The sequence below is a fragment of the Salvia hispanica genome, chromosome 3, assembly GCF_029641045.1.
Source record: "Salvia hispanica isolate PSC_SH4W2 chromosome 3, Shi_PSC_v1, whole genome shotgun sequence".
Lineage (NCBI taxonomy): Eukaryota > Viridiplantae > Streptophyta > Magnoliopsida > Lamiales > Lamiaceae > Salvia > Salvia hispanica.
This window is the reverse complement of record NC_142694.1, coordinates 15,512,717-15,531,511: the sequence shown is the minus strand read 5'-3', so window position 1 is coordinate 15,531,511 and position 18,795 is coordinate 15,512,717. Positions and strand designations below refer to the sequence as shown.

At 35.6% G+C, this 18,795-nt stretch overlaps 3 protein-coding genes across 4 annotated transcripts; 2 read left to right on the top strand and 1 right to left on the bottom strand.

Moving 5' to 3' along the window:
* Positions 1 to 3,879: 3,879 nt before the first annotated feature.
* Positions 3,880 to 6,698, top strand: LOC125212321 (12S seed storage protein CRD-like). Its single transcript, XM_048112449.2, has 3 exons — positions 3,880 to 4,109; positions 5,127 to 5,787; positions 6,457 to 6,698. The coding sequence occupies exons 1-3, from the start codon at positions 3,914 to 3,916 to the stop codon at positions 6,587 to 6,589; spliced, it is 990 nt and encodes a 329-aa protein (XP_047968406.1). The 5' UTR covers positions 3,880 to 3,913; the 3' UTR covers positions 6,590 to 6,698.
* Positions 6,699 to 9,794: 3,096 nt separating this feature from the next.
* LOC125213856 (14-3-3-like protein 16R) lies at positions 9,795 to 11,547 on the top strand. The gene is made up of 4 exons (XM_048114616.1): positions 9,795 to 10,349; positions 10,841 to 10,963; positions 11,060 to 11,176; positions 11,271 to 11,547. The coding sequence occupies exons 1-4, from the start codon at positions 9,873 to 9,875 to the stop codon at positions 11,319 to 11,321; spliced, it is 768 nt and encodes a 255-aa protein (XP_047970573.1). The 5' UTR covers positions 9,795 to 9,872; the 3' UTR covers positions 11,322 to 11,547.
* A 1,018-nt stretch (positions 11,548 to 12,565) lies between these two features.
* On the bottom strand, positions 12,566 to 15,715 carry LOC125211521 (uncharacterized). 2 transcript variants are annotated; one of them, XM_048111351.2, is made up of 3 exons: positions 15,470 to 15,715; positions 15,116 to 15,263; positions 12,566 to 14,356 (listed from the first exon to the last, which is right to left on the bottom strand). In XM_048111351.2, the coding sequence occupies exons 1-3, from the start codon at positions 15,487 to 15,489 to the stop codon at positions 12,683 to 12,685; spliced, it is 1,842 nt and encodes a 613-aa protein (XP_047967308.2). In that variant the 5' UTR covers positions 15,490 to 15,715; the 3' UTR covers positions 12,566 to 12,682. The 2 variants fall into 2 exon arrangements, with proteins under 2 accessions (XP_047967308.2, XP_047967309.2); XM_048111352.2 differs by lacking the exon at positions 15,470 to 15,715 and having other exon boundaries at positions 12,566 to 14,399; positions 15,116 to 15,402.
* Positions 15,716 to 18,795: the final 3,080 nt, after the last annotated feature.

Below are 18,795 nucleotides of genomic sequence, written 5' to 3'. Positions count from 1 at the left end.
TAGCTCGTAGTCTGTCTGCCTATTTATATAGAAGTAGAGCGCATAGTTCTATAATCCGAAAACAATCTAAATACAATCTGTTCTCCTTTTCTGCCCGTGGACGAATCCAACGCAACGTTGGTGAACCACGTAAATCTGTGTCTATTTACGTCGAGACATTACGGGCCCAACTCAAACACCTAACTCTGATACCACTTGTTCGAATTGTTGACTGTGTCCGCTTTGGGTTAAGCCCGTACAAATTTATTTTTGCGTCACTCCCAAAAGGTCTCAAACTAGTTTATTTAGTGATATGAATCTAGGAATAGTGTTACTGCAATTTTCTCAACTTCACAGTATTTAACTAAATTTCATGGTTTTTTCGGCAATTTGTCTTTCATTTTAGAACATTTTTGTGGTTTTCTTTTACTTATTCAATGTTCACGATTTTTAACATTTTTTGGTGTGTTTTCACAATTAATGAGACACGATTAAATAGTCTGGGCTGATAAATATATGGTTTAAAATAAGTCGTACGCTGCATAATTATGAGACATCAATCATTCATTATGGTCTACAATAATGCAAATCTATTCCACGTGATTTAGTTTCAAATAAACGTTTTGTGAACCGTGTCGTGTATATACACCCCATTTCAGTTTTAACTTTCAATTATTTGTATCACTGTATGGTACGATAATAGTATACGATTTATACGCATACATCGAATAAAAATATAGAAGCTTATCGAAGAAAAATATGTCTCATTATAATATAATTATAATTACATTGAAACATCATAAATAACATGTGTTTATAATAATAATTGACAGCTGTTATTTGCGACAGTTATAAAATCTGAAAATACACTCGTAATATTGAGTTTACATCATCATGATAAAAATTAAAAACACTAGCAATTTTAAGTTGCACATATAAACGTACAATATATCAACACCAACAAAGACAAAACTATCTATTAATCTATATTTTTTTTTTTAAAAAAAAAAAAGAGCGACGAGCAGATTTTTTAAATTCATAGTTTCTAAGTTTCATACCAAATTAGAGCATTAAGAATATAACTAAGATAAGATTAAAATGCATTAAAAATGCATACCATTACAACCTGATATATTAAAAAATATAAATATGCAAACTACCTGAAAACGATAATTGAAGTAATTGAGATTAATAAAATATATAAATGCAATAGTGCAAACCACATTAAATATTTGAAACTAAAATAAAAAATGCAAAGTACTTAGATATCTAAAATCTAAAATATACAGTACTAACGGTCAAAAGCGACGACGGAGAGATCCAAACTTAGCTACGTAACTAGAACAAGTCTTGCTTGACCATTATTTATTTCTTACTCCCTCTGTCCCAAGTTACTTGAGTCATTTCTTTTTTGTACTCGTTTTGAAAAGATAATAATAAATAGTTAAAGTAGAGAGAAAGAAAAATAAGAGAGAGAATAATGTAGAGAAGAGTCTTAACTATAGTATTCTCTTTTTTACTTTATTTTTTCTCCACTTTAACTATTTATTATTATTTTTTCAAAACGAGTGCAAAAAAGAAGTGACTCAAGTAACGTGGGACGGAGGGAGTATTTATTTATTTTATTATATATTTCAATTAAATTAATTTTATAAATTAACTAAAATGTGAATTTATTAAAAAATTAAACTTCCAATACCTAAATAAAACTAAACAAATCTGAAATATAACTTAACTGCAAATACAAATTTTTTAGGAGTTCCACAATCCATTGGATCATATGGTGTGATGTCGCACTGCTTGAACCATTGACTTTTTCCTTACCTCTGCTCTTTATCGTCTTTATTTTAACAGCATGACGCTTCGACTCGTGGTTTACACCTCGCTAGCACCCACGGATGTGGACCCCGCTTGTTGAATATTGGCCCGCATCGGCCCGAAATCCTACCGTTTAGATTTCAGGTCATAGATTCATAGCATGTCCACATCTGATTAGTATGCAAATAGGGCTGATCCGTAACTAGATGGATTGCCCCGATTGACATTCCAAACGAGACATCCTCTTGTATAGGATTACAATTGTAATATATAGATAAGTAATGTAAAAAAAACGTATCAATTACAAATATTTGATTAGAATCTAACTCCGTGAACGTCTATTCCTTTTAACGGTAGTTCATCGCAAGTACTTTATGAAATTGAGCTCAAAACTGATCTCAGTGATCATTAATGAAAGGGAGCAAACCATATTCCACATCGAAGAATGAACAAGAGTTGCAAGCATATATAATGGCTACCCCAACTCCATTAGTATGAGGCCTTTTGGGGAGTACCCCAAGAGCAAAACCGTGAGGGCTTTGCCCAAAGTGGACAATATCATACTAATGTGGAATTTGGGTGTGCACCACCGAGACCCAACAGTGGTATCAGAGCCCTGGTTCAGGGCTGGGCCTGTGTGGCTCGGGTTCGGTGGTTGCGCTTGCAAGTTCTCCGATGTCTCTACGTGAGCTCGACCAAGACCTGTGGTGACCTGTAACATGGGGCAGGCATGTGGTCTGTGGTCTGGTGGTCTTGGATTGAGGGGAGGATTGAAAGGGAGCAAATTATATCCCACATTGGAGAATGAACAAGAGTTGCAAACATATATAATGGCTACCCCAAGAGCAAAACCGTGAGAGCTTTGCCCAAAGCAGACAATATCATTTGAATATGGAGTTTGGGTGTGCACCACTGAGACCCAATAATTAATTAGTCTATCTAAATATCTAACAGTTTGGTTGAGTTCAGAGCTGTAATTATTGTTAGAGTTCCATTAAAAAACTAATCGAATCGAATCGAATCGAATCTACAAAAAGATTGTTGATATGATGTAGCAACTGTTGATGTTAGAGTTCATCGGAAGTAATTTATGTATTTGTACTAGCAATTTGTGATAACAAAATGTTGATCTAATTCAAGATTTTGTACTCATAGAAAACGTAAAAGGTCACATCGTATTATTGATTTTTCGAACCATAGAGATAAGAGCAAATTTGAGTTCAACGTTATTAGCCTTAATCGTTGGGCTAATAGGTGGTACATTAATAGGCCCATGAGTAAACACCTCTCGGTTAGGTGTGTATTTTAGATCTTTCTCATACCGTTACACGAAGCTCTAGTTATTGTTGAAGGAGTTGAACTAACTACTCAAGGTGTGAGTTGTTTAGACATATTTGCTTTTTCGAGCGTTTCTAGGATGGCAATTGGCTTCAATCTTAAGATTGATTGGCTCTAAAAATCGTGTCTCTGAGCGTGTGTGCATGCACTGCTTGCCCGATTGACACCGAACACGACTAAGAAATCTTCTTTCAACGAACGTTCATATAATGGCAATGGACCTTATTTTGCCTCCCTATTAATAAGGGTGATCACCCAAAATATTCTTGTGTTACATGTGTTTTTTTTTAAAAAAGTGTCACCTAACAATTAGTACTAGACTACTAGTACTACTAATTAGTAGAAGAAAAGTCTGAAAATTATTTTCTCTCATAAAGTCAAGGTTTGATAGTATAATCAAGAAATATTTTTCTTTATTATAATCAAGAAAAATTAAAATAAAAATTATTATATTTTAGTTTCAAAAAACAATAAAAAAACAATAATTTAAATAACAGTCATCCCTAAAATTAATGCAGACTATGATTTTTCAGAATTTGGTGAGCTGTGCTTGTATGTAAGCCCACTGACTCAGCATCCAATGCTATTAAGGTACATTTACTGCATGTGTCCCATTTTAAATTTTATACGCACATTTTTGTCACAAAGGAAATGGTAGGTCACTGTGTCCTAAATGATGATATTTTTGTGCATCCAATTGCATTGAGTACTATAAATAGGGAATATATCTTGTACTATTTTTATACTCACTAGTCACTAAGGTTTCCAATTGAATATCATGGAGTTCAATCTACAACCCCAGAAGGCTGACGCCACCGTGGTCAAAGGAGAAGGCGGCGGTTACTACGCGTGGGCTTCCATAACTCCTGACGTTGTCGGGGCCGAAATCGGCGCCGGCATATTTGTTTTGCACCCACGAGGCTTTGCTTTGCCTCACTATGGTGACACTCGCAAGATTGGTTATGTAATTGAAGGTAATTGCATGAATTTAGTTTAAAATTTAAATTATGGTTTAATTTTTGCATCTTGCCACATGACACCCACAGATTAAACAAATTGGATAAAATTATTGAAAATCAAAATAACTAGGTAAAATTGGCTGGCTTTGAACTAAAATGGAGCCCTGATTTCGGGCCTAAAATCCTTCTCGGGCCAGTTTCAAGTCCAATCAAGGCAGAGATATGTGGTGGGGCTTGGCCCTTTTAAAATTTTAAGGTAGTTTAGTTATTTTAATTCAAATTAAAAATTATAATATATTAATGTTGAGTAATTATTTAAGTTTTAGAGTTACGTTTGTTCCACGTTGGAGATTTAATCAAATGGCGGGACGGATAAAAATAAAGTTTGTAGGAGTTTTATTAAGCACATTATTTTGTAGTGGAATTATTACAAAAAACTGGACCAATAATATACTACTACTATGCAAGACACTATTTGATCTTTTTTTCATTTATTTTCTATTACACGTTTAAGTTTTAGTACTAATATTTACTTCTTGAAGTACCTCCCCATGATTGCGACCTAGAATATGTTCATGTCCACCAATTAAGTAATTAACTATCAAAATGAAGAAATCTTTTATTTTTTATAATGCGAATTCATCTGCGCCAGCTTAATAAAACCTAAAGATGATTTCGGACAATTTCATAAAATTAATAGTAATAGAGAATAGAAAAAAAATACTACTAATCTTAAGCCCCTTCACCCTGCCCCTGCTCCTGCCCTCTGCCTATGACTAATTAATTTCTATGTCTATGTTATTTCTATTTGTTGCAAGATTAATTTCAAGAAATTTTAATAACAATATTAATTTTGCATGTATGTTTCAAAAGAAATGTTTTAATAAGCTATGAATTGTCTTCTTGGACTCGGCATAAAAGATCTGGCTCTGACACTGATTCCAACATTCGTGAAACAGGAACTCGCGGTTTTTGAACCCTCGGCATGAGCAATTTTTTTCTGTGATTAATTATTTGTTATATATTTCTAAGGTACTTGCACAATGGGAATCATATCACCAAATAGCAAAGAAGAGAAAATCGTAGTGCTCAACAAGGGAGACGCCGTTCCGGTAGAATCCGGCGCCATATCATGGTGGTTCAACGGTGGAGATTCCGATGTCTCCGTTATATTCCTAGGCGAAAGCAGCGAGTCCTACACTCCTGGCCAGTTCGACTACTACTTCTTAACTGGCGCCATGGCCCTTCTCCGCGGCTTCTCCACCGAGTTTATAAGCAAAATGTATGATCTCAACGCCGATCAATCCAAGGAGTTGCTCGAAAAACAAACCAACACATTGGTCATTAAGATTGACAAAGGCATTGAGATGCCTAGAATTTCCAACTGCAAAAGAGAGGAGTATGTCATCAACCTTGATGAGGATTCTCCTCTAGTGGACCGGATTGGGCTTAGCCCGAAATTGGTGAGGCTCGAACCTGAGAGCGCGCTCGATGCTTACTATAGCACGGCGCATCAGGTGATTTATGTTGTCAAGGGTGGAGGCAAGGTTCAAATTGTGGGGCTCAATGGTGCAAGAATGGTGGATGAGGTTGTGGAGGAGGGACAAGTCATTGTTGTGCCTAAGTTCTTTGTTGTTGCAATGATTGCTTCACATCAAGGGTTGGAATTATTTAGTGTCTCCACATCTCCAAGGTATGTAAGGTTTACATATAGTATCAAATGTATATTCTGTGATATTATGTTTTGGTAGGCATCGTCTTATTTAAGACTATGGTTTAGTTTTGTTTTCCTTCGTGGACTTTCTTTTTTCTTGGTACTTGCGATCATCAGATCTCAGTTTGAGGAGTTCATATCCTTTAGTATGTGGGTGCCCTTGGTTTGTAATGCGCTGCAAGATCGATATTTTTGGGATTCTGATATTATTTGGTGATATTGTTTACTATATCTGAGTATGTTGGTTTTTGTTATTACTAGTATTTTTAACTTCACTATTGTGTGTTTAGTGGGCTTTTGAAATTGTTTTGGTTTGTCAATATTCATGGTGGACTATGTTCGTCAATTTAGTCTTGAGCGCTTTTTTCGTTCATCAAAAATAGGGGTTATACAACTATTTTAGCCGTATATTTGGGTTCGAATAAATGTATTTGTTGGGATTTTCATACATAAAGTGATCTTAAGCGGGAGCTTTTAGTTTCGAGGACATATTTTTGTTGTGGTTGTCACATATCGGAAATGTGATGTATCTAACTTAAATATCTAGTGAATTATGCGTATTATCAATTGATTTTCTTTGATATTCCTTTGACATATCAGGTATGCTTAGATCTGACTCTCGTAAAATCTAACAATTTTGTGTTGTAGGCCTACATCCAAGTCGTTGGCAGGGAACGGATCAGCATATAAATCGTTGTCTTCATCTATTTTAGAGATTGCGTTGAATGTGCCTGCTGAGTTGGTGGAGAGACTCAAATTTGAAGAATGCAAGAGTGGCTAGTTTGAAGTGTAATTTTATGCACTCTTGATTGATGCTATAGAATATTTATGTGTGTTGGACTTGATAATAAAACTTAAGAAAATATGAGTGGAATATGTATTTGTGCCTAGTTTGAAGTCTAATTTTATGCACTCTTGAATCTTGATTGATATTATAGGATATATATGTGTGTTGTTGGACATGATAATAAAATTTTATGAAAATAAAAGTTTATTACTATGTATTTGACCCTAGCTTGAAGTTGAATTTTATGCACTCTTGATTGGTGCTATATAAGTATTTATGTGTGTTGAACGTGATAATAAAACATGAAAAACAAAAGTTTTTTCCATAGTTGTCAATTTATAGTATATTTAATCCGTCTCATTAGATTATATATTCATTATATAATATATAGTATGGTTTACTAATTTTAATGACATAAAGAAGGGATTATGGTAGGTATGCCGCCGGGTCCATAACTGTAAACTCCAGGATGGGTAGCTCTAGTACCAGTTCGTAATTGGTGATTACAATTTTAACGGAAGTGAAATCGTAACCAACCTAACAAGTAAATATTCGGTTGAGTTTTTTTATCGAATATTCCACATTTTTTTTGACTTTTCATAACTTTTATCGACTTTTCTGATTTGATCTAAGCCAAAAATCATCCGTTACGATTTCAAAAATTGTAGAACTAGAACTGAACCAGTATGTTGTTCAATCCAACATGTGTGAAATAATTATGATTTTAAAATGAAAATACGATCAATCAGGTTTTGATTTAATCATGCATTATTTAAAAACAAAGTATATTATAGGGACTAGATAACTTAATGATAAAAGACTTATCATATATTCATATTCTTGTCCTTTTGGATAAAAAAACAAATTTTATCTCATTAGCACTAGACTGAGCCCCCTAATTGAACAAAAATTGGCTCTAGACTAATCCCCTAATTGATTGTAAAAAACAAAATAATTCATTCAATAAATAGTTATTGTGTATATTTCTTGAAATAATAATGTAAATCAAAATGAATATAGTTTTCATATTTCATTCCATCCATAGCTTGCGTTGACTCTTTTGAGGAATCTTTACTTAATTTAAGATACAAAATCATGGTTACACCCACGCCTAACGCCTTCTTTTATATGTTCTCATATTATAAATGCTTTGCTTGGATAGTTTGATAAAAAGAAACTAGTATAAATATACTGAATTTTATTGTAGAGATTTAAGCTAATTCCATAATCATCAAATCAATCATACGTGAATGAATTTATTTGAGGGTTTAACTCAATACTAGTATAGAATAGGAACTTGTGAAGCCCAAATAACTAATGAAGCATTTATATTGTGGGGATCTATTTATTTAATGTAGACATATAGATATTTAATGTAAAAACACAACAATAGTAGTAGGAACTAGTAACTTGTGATAAGACAGACGACTTAATGATAAAAACTAATTAAATTCTCACAGTATCAAATTTGATCTAATGAGCACTAGACCAGGCCTCCTAATTAAACAAAAAATGGCTCTAGACTGAACCCCCTAACTGACTGTAAAACAAATCAATTTATTCTATAAATAGTTATTGTTAGTACTTAGTATGCATATTTGTCACCATATTTTGGTTTATATCACTTTATTTATTGTTAGTATGTATATTTATGGACAAATTTTGGTTTATACTATCACTTTGAACAAAGCATCCGAATTATTGAACTTTCGATTTGCTCTAATTTTCAACCGACTAACATTCCAATGAATAGCACCCCCTAGTACCTTCGTCCCACAAGAATATATACTTTTTTTTTTTTGTCCGTCCCACAATAATACTACGATTAATTGATTAGGGTTGAATTTGCGATAATCACGTTGTTTCTAATGGGCCCAATCCATTGTTCCTCGCTGCCGCCTAATATTAACTAAGAGTAGTGCCAACTCAAAATTAAAAACTACAATTAGTACTAATTGACCTTTACTATTAATTCACTAATATTCCTTTTTTTAATGTTTTTTGAGACATGACTCGTGATATGTGTCAGCCTAATTTTGAAAAACAGAGTGACTTCCTATTCAAGACTTGGCAATTGGCATGAATTATTTAATTTCAACCTTACATATTTTTCAAATCAACCTTATATTGTGAAAAGTTATTGCCAGTTGGCTTGAATACATAATTTAATTTTCAGCTTTCTATATTTTCAAATCCTCCATATTATAAAAAGTTACTCCTCGCTGCTTTAATTATCTATTAAATTGGATACGTCAGTCAACACATCTTTATACAACTATAATCGTGTATTGGGTCCAAAAAATTAAAAACTGTCGTGGACTTATTGTAATACCTGCTTAAGTTTTAAGTACTACTTCTCTAGATTTCTCCTTATTTGATATAATTAGTATTCTAATTCAATTGAGAAAGTAATCAGCCCTAGTCGTATTGATAATTTTGACACAACACGAATATCAGATACGAACACAGAACACGTACGAAATTAATGAATTTAAGTCAAATTTTATTAGATGTGTCCCTATCGGGTTGATCCGTACAAACTCAATAATTTTAGGTTAGACTCAGGTTGGGTTGAGTTCAGTTAGGATTGAGTTCACTATCCATTAAAAATGATAATTCTATTTTAATTTTAATTTTTAAAAAAAAATAAGTATAGTTAAAAAAATAAGTACATTTTAACTTTATTTTATTAATATTAGATTTAAATTATGTAATATCAGATTTTAATCATGTAATCTTAATAGCAGACTTTTATCGTGTAAACCAACAATTTTAGCCATTTTTTCTCTATCAATCTTTCAATAGTTTTTTTAAAAACTTTTTTTTTTCACGAGATTTCTCAAATTTTTCTGATTTCGTGCCAAACTAGCTAACCACCGATTCCAAATACAAAAATATTGAAATCGAAATCGGGCGGGTAGAATCGGTAAATCGAGTACGAATTGGCCAATATAATCGACTAGTCGATCACTATTTGATAACCGGAACTGCCGATCCGGGTCCGAACCATACTAGTGGTTACAATCTCTCCAGCCTATATTGCTCAAGGAATTCAAGGCCCATTAAACTCATACACCCGATCCGTATATTTCAATATTTAATTAGTAAAATATTTGAATTTAATTTTGTGTGATTCAAATATTTAATTTTAATTCATTTTTCGATAAAGGAGGAAGAATATAAATCCCTCTCTCCTCCATTTCTCCACTACCGCACTCTCTCTATCTCTCAGAAACCAAAACACACACTCTCTCTCTCTAAAAAATCAAAATCTGCAATGGCGTCCCCGCGAGAGGAGAGCGTGTACATGGCGAAGCTCGCCGAGCAGGCCGAGCGCTACGAGGAGATGGTCGAGTTCATGGAGAAGGTCGTCAACGCCGGCGACGGCGACGAGCTCTCCGTGGAGGAGCGCAACCTCCTCTCCGTCGCCTACAAGAACGTCATCGGCGCCCGCCGCGCCTCCTGGCGCATCATCTCCTCCATCGAGCAGAAGGAGGAGAGCCGCGGCAACGAGACGCACGTCTCCGCCATCAAGAGCTACAGATCTAAGATCGAGACCGAGCTCTCCAACATCTGCGACGGCATTCTCAAGCTCCTCGACACCAAGCTCATCGGATCCGCCTCCAACGGCGATTCCAAGGTCTTCTACTTGAAGATGAAGGGCGATTACCACCGCTACTTGGCTGAATTTAAGACCGGAGCCGAGCGCAAGGAAGCCGCTGAGAATACTCTATCCGCCTACAAATCCGCTCAGGTTCTTCTCTTCTTCTGACTTATTTCTTAATCTAATTTGACTGTTTGTTACTTTTGATCTATAATTTCGGTATAGTTATAACCTAGATCCCTAATTTTCGTATTGAATGAAATAATTAGGGTTTTGAAGCTCATAAACACTGCTAAGCTATCAAATGTATTGTTGACCTAGATTTGCCTCTCTCTCTCTCTCTGACGAGTAATTACTATAGTTGAATTCCATTAATTTAGTGAGAAAATGCAGTGATTCTGGTTGTTGATTCGTGCTGTGGAGTGAATTTTGTAGCTGTATACCTTATTGTTTGGTAAATTGATATCAATTACTGTCTCAATTATTGACTATCTAACTAATAATTAGGTTTTGAAGCTCAATTGAATTTTATAGCTGTATCTGTCCTTATTGTCCAGTAAAAATTGATATCAACTACTGCAACAATTAGAATTCAATACACTTTGGAAGATTTTAACTGAGCCCGCCTTTTTCATCTGTAGGACATTGCTAATACTGAGCTCGCCCCTACTCATCCAATCCGTCTCGGCCTGGCACTGAACTTCTCGGTCTTCTACTACGAGATCTTGAATTCCCCTGACCGTGCTTGCAATCTCGCTAAACAGGTCTGCAGTTTTACCAAATTACACATTGCTTTGCACTTCCTTATGTAGTTATGTCGAAACCTGTATTGAACGATTTGGGGCTTGATGTTTATATAGGCTTTTGATGAGGCAATAGCTGAGTTGGACACTCTTGGTGAGGAATCCTACAAGGATAGCACCTTGATCATGCAGCTTCTCCGTGACAACCTCACCCTGTGGACTTCGGATATGCAGGTTTGTCGCGATCTCCTCCTCTGCCGGGTGCTCTGGTTTCATTCCTGGTGTAAGAAATTGTTGATTCACGGTGTTGTTCCTCTTTGTTTTGCAGGATGATACTGCTGAGGAGATCAAGGAAGCACCTAAGCCCGACAACGAGTAGAAATGGGTTTTGTGGTTTAGGATTCTCCCGTTCGGGTGATGTTGCTATCATCTCTCTCTACATATTTGTGTTGAAGGAATCAAGAATTGCTGGTTGTAGCATGTAGTTAGGCTAATAGTCTCTGCTTCTTTGGTGATGTCCAGTTTTAGATGGGTTTCTCACTCATGTGCTTGTGATTTCTTATCTTTGACAACTTTCCTAAAGATTGATATTTGGTGTCCTCTTATTTATCTTTTCACAAAAGCAAAAATCATCTATATCTCTATTGTCGTTCGAATTTGGGTGTTTTGTGATTCTTGATTTTGAAATTCAAAAATGTTCTTGCTTTAAAGCAATGTGGGCATCTTTGCTGATTCCTTTTTATACAGACAATTAACAGTTAACAGTTGCAATATTAAATTTCATCCTTATCATTTAGGTTGAAACTTGAATTGGCACAACCCCCACTTGGTGTATATTTATTTGTTGTGAATTTTTTATGTAACCTAACATTTAAAGCCATTTTCATACAAAAAAAATTAGTTGATCTAATAAATGTTTTGGATATGTTTAAGGCCTATATTATTTTCCAGATAAATGTGGACTATTTTGGTTTCATGAAACTTAACAAACAATTATTTTGATATGTGAATGTATATAGGTTGTCACATTGTCATGTCTCTCATAATAAAAAGTTGAGAACTTTCTTTTTGAAAACTTTACAGTTGTGTTTGGAGTAGGCAGAAGCAACCATAGGTGGTTGTAGTGACCGAGCATGTGAATTACTATTTGATTGATTCTCCACTACATACCAACCTTCATCTATATTTCTATATCTATTTTGAATTAATTGTCAACTAGTATAAAATATTTTGGTTTGTCCCCTAAACATATTTGAGCAACATCAAGAGGCACATAAATGAGAAAATGAGGTTGCTAAGGGACAATCTAGTGGCTTAGTGGAATTTTTTATTATCTTTGGGAAAATCATCAATAATTGAATGGTGTGGAACTTGACAACTCTATTCTAATGGTATGTATAATTAAATTAATAGTATGTCAAATATTTCTACCGTCTTAATTATTTCTTTTTAATTCCATGGATTTCAAAACTGATTAGGTGCGTCAACGGTCAACCACGACGTTGAGACTCTCAATTTTCATCAACAACTAAATGTAGACAAACTATCACTGCAATCAAACAATTTCATCTTTTTTTTTTTGTCACGATTCAATCTTTGCTTATTTCATAGTATTATATCTCGTTTAAACAAAATCTCGCGCGTCCTATACATATAATGATGAAGGAATGAATGTGTTTTCCATGTTTACAACAAATGATGAATCAAAATAAGCAAACACTCAATTCCTCTGTGCCAAGATTAGACTTGGCTAGGTTGCTGCGTTTGCGTAGTTGTGGTCTTCTGGTCAATCGATGGCTCCTTCCTATGGAAACTCTTCCTTATAGTCAAAAGCCCCCCGACTCGTTGGAACATCGTCTTTGACCGTCTTGGCCCGTGCTCGTGCTTATCCCCCTCCCCGTCCGCCTCCCCATCCGCCTCATCGTGCTCGTCTTCCCCTCCGGTCCTATGCTCGTCCTCGAGCGGGGACGAAGTCGACTTGGTCGACTTGAGCCTAAAGAACGTCGCCTTAGGCGTCCTCGCCTCCGTCTTGGGCGTTTCCACACTCGTGTCGAAGATGGACCCCTTGAGCGCCTCAGCCTTCTCAGGGTCCTCATCCTCGTCCTCGTCCTCGTCCCCATCCTCGGCATCGTTAATAAACTTCACCTCATCCATATTGAAGCTAATCTTCCTATCCTCGTCCCCGTTACCGTCCTCGTCGTGTCCGTGGTCCGTGAACATGACGAAGCCGATCTCGTCCTTGTCGTCATCGATCTTGATCTCCGCGGAGGCCAGCGTCAGCATCTGCTTGAGCTGCTTCACGTGCTCCTGCGCGGCCGCCTCGCTGATCCGGAGGCGCTCGTTCTCCCGCGTGGTGAAGTGCAGCGCCTCCTCCTTCTCCGCGAGGCAGTCCTTCAGGAGGGAGTTCTCGTCCCTCGCGAGCCCGGACGCGGCCTTGGCCGCGTTCGACTCGTTTATCGCCTGCTTGAGTATGTCCCGGAGCTTGTACGTCTCCTCCCGGGCCGAACGAGTCATGTTCTCCGCGGCCTTGAGCGACTCCGCGCTCTTGTGGCTCTCGATCTGTGCCAACGCGCGCTCCTCGTCCGCACGCTTGATGCAACTCATGAACCCGATCTCCTTCGCGTTCCACGCGAAGAGCGTCTCCTCTGTTTCTGCGCGGAGACGCTCGGATGCGGCCCTATGTGTCTCGGCTGCTTCCTTCGCTTCCGCCAACTCCCCCTTCATCCGTTCCACCTCCGCCTCCTTCTCAATCAGCTCCATTTTCGCCTTATTCGCCTCCATCGCCACCTCCTTCAACGCCATCGCAAGATCCTCCATCGCTTTCGCGCTTTTATCTTCCCCCTCCATAGCAAACTTCCACTCCCCCTTCAACACCTCCATCTCATCCGCCAAGCTCTCGGCCTTCGCCACCGCCCTCGTCTCGGCCTCCTGCGCCTTCAACAGCTTCGATTTCAAATCCCGAACCTCCTCGTTGTTGGTCGCCTCTTTCCCAATCCGGTGGCAGAGATCCTCGAGCCCGTCGATCTTCTCGTGCAACGACGCGATCTCGATCTTGGACTCCTCGAGCTCGAACATGGCGGAGTCGAGCTGCCTGGCCATGCTCGACTCCGCCATGGTCTTCCGCTCGAGCTCCCGCTCCAATTCTTGGACCTTGGTCTCTTTCTCCCGCAACTCGCGGAGCTCCTTCATCAGCTGCCCGAGCGAGGCGTCCTTGTCCGCCTCGCCCTGGCGCATACGGCCAAGCTCGGCCTCCAAATTCGCCATCTTCTGGTCTTTCGCCGTGCCTTCGTCGCGGGCGGAGGCCACCATTTTCTTCAAGCTCTCCACCTCCATCAAAAGTTCCTCACTCTCACTATCTTCCATCTCCCTCATCGGTTGCTGCTGCAATGAGACGTCTCCTCTCACACCATGTTTCTACATTTCCAAAACCAAAAGCCTCTCAACATCTTTTTTTCCCCTTTTTACCATAGAGAAAAAAACAGAGCAAATTAATGGAAAAACATCAAATTTGATCAAATTCTGGTCCGTTCCTCAACTTTTAAAATAAGACAGAAGAATCCACGAAATTTTTGTGTTGAAATTAGCAGACAGGAAATTATACGTGTATGTATGTTAAACGATCTCGTGTATTCATACAAAGAATAGTGTCGTTTTGTTGAAAACGGCTACAAATCCAAATTTGATGTTTTTTCTAACTCATTTTTAAAGTTGCTAGACACACCAGAATCAGAATCATGGTATATTGGTATGTTTCCTTTCACACCATGATTCTACATTCCAAAACAAAACAACAAAAACCCTTTTATACATTTCTTTTCTATTTATCATAGATTAATTGTTGGAAAAATCATGAAAACCTACTCAAATTCGATCCTTTCCACAATTTTAAAACTCGGCTAGAAAAAGCATGAATTTTGCCACCGTGGTGAAATTATATCTGATATGACAGCCACTAAATAATACTACCAGTAAGTTAGACGATGTTCCTTTGTTAAAGAATGTCAACAGTACAAAATAAGATTTTTTCCTCCGTGTAATAAATGCAAACAAATCCAAACTTAATGTTTTTTCGACAAATTGTCGGGATGCACTCAATTCGTCAAACTTCACGATTTTTCCGGCAATTTATCGACATAAACAGAAAACAGTTATGCGTGTGATTATAATTTATACCTCGGATAAATTCGAAACGGATTTGAGTGCTCTATTATCAATCTGTGCAGCGATTGCATCTCCTCTGCAGAGCTTCGATGCGAAGATGGATTTCGAAAATATCGATGAATGTCGACCACTCTTTTGTCCGAAATCAACCGATGCTGATCTGGTTTTTTTTCTCACAAGAATCACAACAATTCTATGAGAAAAATGGAATAACAACGAAACCGAAAAAAAGATTCAAACTGAATTTTTTTGACAATATTAAGAATAATCCGAGAAATTCTCTTGATCACACACCACATTATATATGAATTCCCAAAAAAAGACAAAAATATAGCGCCGGTGTACAAGAAAGACTGCGGAAAGTACCTCGATCTTGAACGTGACATTTCTCTGAAATTTCAGCGGCAGATTATTCTCGTTTTTGCTATCTTTAGTAATCAACGAAAACACATCATATTTTTTTCTTCTCGAAGTGAAGATGAGCAAATTAATTGATTATGGAGAAAATTGACTTATGCCAAAAGTGGGAGATTTTGGAAATTGAGGTTTAATGTGGATTTGAATGGGAATGTGAATCTGAACTTGCCAAAATACAAAAATGGGATCAAATAATTGAATTTATTTAATCTTGGTAGATTTTTCGAAGTTTGACATTGTCGTATGACCGCCCAACACGATGTCGTGAATTGTGCTTTTCTATTTGGTAGAATGTGGAAATTAATTAAGCGAGGAGATTAAGGCCATCTTGATTATATTAAATTGGAGTTAATTATTTCTGTGCCGATTTCAGTTTTATATGTCAAGTTGTTAGATTATAGTAGTAAGAATATATTTTAAATCATTTTATGTTATTTATGGAAAAATGGCCTGAAAAATCATAAGTTTAGTTTTTATTACTCTGGTAACTTCCAAAAATGGCTGATTATTTTTTGACTTTGACATTTTTCTTTGTTTTTTATGGTGTTTTTTTCGGATGGTACGTATCTAAATTTATTGACGTGGCGTGTATATATATGAAAATTAAGGATGTTATTGACTTAAGATTTTAAACGATGTTATCTAAATTTTTAAGACATTTTATCCGCACAATATTTTTTATTTATTAGTACATCATACATAGTTTTTTTAAAATATAAAATTTTGGAATAATTGATGAAAAAAAAATATTAATATATTTTGTCATTTTATAAAGTTGAGGGATTTACCATAATGTGACCTAGTAATTTTTTTTATTTACTATTTGATTTCGTGGCATATTCATTGATAGTCTGAATTACTACCTGCTTGTAGATCCAAATTCCAAGATGGTATATGCGCAATAATTTCGTCACAAAATATGAGATGTATTTTTATCTACACGTGTAAGAGAGCAGGACATGCATTAGGCTATAATAAAATTATTTAAAAATAAATAAATTAGAATATATAAATAAAATTTCTTCATTATGAACGGATGAAATATAAAAAATGTAAATAAGTATGGATCTTATGTAGACATCAAAATAAAAAGACGATAGGCACGAGTAGCTTTAAAAGATTATTTCATCCATCTCATGTTATTCGAGCTAGCTTTTTTGGCATGTGATTTAAATAATAATACTACTACTATTATGAATTTATATGTGTCGCATGAAATCATTTGAAGAGTCTTGTTAATTAGATGGTGCACTTTATTCACATTTTTATTGCTAGTTGGTAATTCATGGCATAAAAATGAAATATTTTTTGAATACTCTTAAATAGGTTATTGAATACGAACTATTTTAAATTCAGTTTATATACTCGAGTCGAGCTTGCCACTCTAAAATACATATCTCGTTGGTATTATAACAAATGCAATATTAAAACACTGTCACTGCCGTTATAATTTGCAGATAAATAGTAATTTCTAGAGTATATCTTACTAAAACAAAAAAATACTACATATAGAAGTAAAAATAATTTCAGATGATTAAAATAATTCAAGGCATTAGAAGACAGATATGGTTACAATTTAGTTTACCTAATAAGCATAAAAATAAAAATAAATATATTCAAACCTCACTAAAGATTATATATGCTCTGGAATAACATAATTAGGATCAAGGCCATCAAAATCCCATTTCAAAATTTGCAGCTGCAAATAATTCCATGATGCCCTTAACCTGTTGGAAAGCCAAAAAACTAGGTTTTCATTAATATTTGTGAAAAATATTGAATTATCCATACATCAAAACTATTTTCTTCATCTCTTTATAAATAATGTAGCTGAATAAAGGTGTTGATTTTAAATATAGTATACGTAAAAAATAGGCAATGATTCACATGCCAATTAAATGTTCATTAAAATCCGCCGGCTTAAAGGATAGTATATAAACTCATGATTTTCAATTTAAAACCGATTAGTGATAAGTGAAGTAGTTCAAATTCAAAAGACTTTTATAGTGACTTTGCTTTTAGTCTTACACCAACATGAGATATTTATTTGTTTCATTTGCTAGCACAGCCCCTTAAATCCTTTTTTGAGGGATTAGACATTTTTGTGATAGATTGAAACAACCATCTTAGTCGAAGTGGAACATTTATAATTCAACATGTGATTTTGCATACTGTTGTTTTTTGAGTAAAGTGCAGAAATAAAGTAAAGAGAGAGAAAAAAAAGAGAAAGTGATGTTTCTATATTTAGAAATATGTCAAATAGAATTAGACATCCTAAAAAAAATATGTCACTTAGAATGAGAGAAGTATTCAACTATTGATTTTATGTGAAATATGTCGAATATAAAAATGATTGGTAGTGGATAAAGGCGGTCAATGCAAATTAATTTACTGAAATTGTCTTATCATATACTTTAACGAAAATATCAATATGAGTAAATACCATACAATTTTCTAACTGAATTTTTCAGTATACCAAAATTTTAAAATGATCAATTTTCATATCGACACTATACTGAAATATAGGTGGTGATAAATTGTGCAAGCTTATCTAATCAACCGACGATAACCACCTAACCATGGGCGGACCCAAGTATAGTGGGGGAGGGGCTTAAGCCCTCAATGAATATTTTTTTTTTATACTTTTTTCTATTAATTGTTTTTAAAATTTATTCAAATTTGGTGTAAATTATAGTGTAAAAGCCGCTACAAATTATCTACATTACTCAAATGTATACTCTAAAACAAAATTTAGAAATTCCAACCCCTATCGATAAATATTTCTGTGTCCGCCACTGCACCTAACCAAGACCTTAACCCGAACATGAAATTCGGTCACTCGATATAATATGAGTTGATACGACACAAACCTAAATTACACGATTGAAACCTGGTTTTACATGATAAAACCTGAATTTCAAACTTGATTTACACAATTAAAACCCAATTTACACAAACCCAGTGAAAAAAAAATTAAAGCACAGTTAAAAAAAAAATTATACTGTATCATTCTTTAACAGGTTACCGAACCCAATCCATTGAACTTGAACCAGAAATTATCGGGTACTTAACAGGTCAATCTGAAACGACACAAACTTAAAAAGGTTTGACTCAAACAATTTAATTTCGAGCGTGTTCGTGCAGATTTTAATGTCGTATTAAAAAATTATCGGCCCTACCGGAATCCAGTATATCGTAGTATATATTGTACTATCGAGATATATCACTATAGCAGTATCACGTCGATATACCAAAATGCATACTATTATCTTGGC

What these genes read in the sequence shown, in the direction of transcription:
- LOC125212321 (XM_048112449.2), top strand. Translation starts at nt 3,914, where the DNA reads ATGGAGTTCAATCTACAACCCCAGAAGGCTGACGCCACCGTGGTCAAA. An exon ending in GATTGGTTATGTAATTGAAG is followed by an intron (nt 4,110 to 5,126) that starts GTAATTGCATGA and finishes TATATTTCTAAG; the next exon opens with GTACTTGCACAATGGGAATC. An exon ending in AGTGTCTCCACATCTCCAAG is followed by an intron (nt 5,788 to 6,456) that starts GTATGTAAGGTT and finishes TTTGTGTTGTAG; the next exon opens with GCCTACATCCAAGTCGTTGG.
- LOC125213856 (XM_048114616.1), top strand. Translation starts at nt 9,873, where the DNA reads ATGGCGTCCCCGCGAGAGGAGAGCGTGTACATGGCGAAGCTCGCCGAG. An exon ending in CCGCCTACAAATCCGCTCAG is followed by an intron (nt 10,350 to 10,840) that starts GTTCTTCTCTTC and finishes TTTCATCTGTAG; the next exon opens with GACATTGCTAATACTGAGCT. An exon ending in CTTGCAATCTCGCTAAACAG is followed by an intron (nt 10,964 to 11,059) that starts GTCTGCAGTTTT and finishes ATGTTTATATAG; the next exon opens with GCTTTTGATGAGGCAATAGC.
- LOC125211521 (XM_048111351.2), bottom strand. Translation starts at nt 15,489, where the DNA reads ATGTCACGTTCAAGATCGAG. An exon ending in ATGTCACGTTCAAGATCGAG is followed by an intron (nt 15,264 to 15,469) that starts GTACTTTCCGCA and finishes AAAAAAAACCAG; the next exon opens with ATCAGCATCGGTTGATTTCG. An exon ending in CCGTTTCGAATTTATCCGAG is followed by an intron (nt 14,357 to 15,115) that starts GTATAAATTATA and finishes TTGGAAATGTAG; the next exon opens with AAACATGGTGTGAGAGGAGA.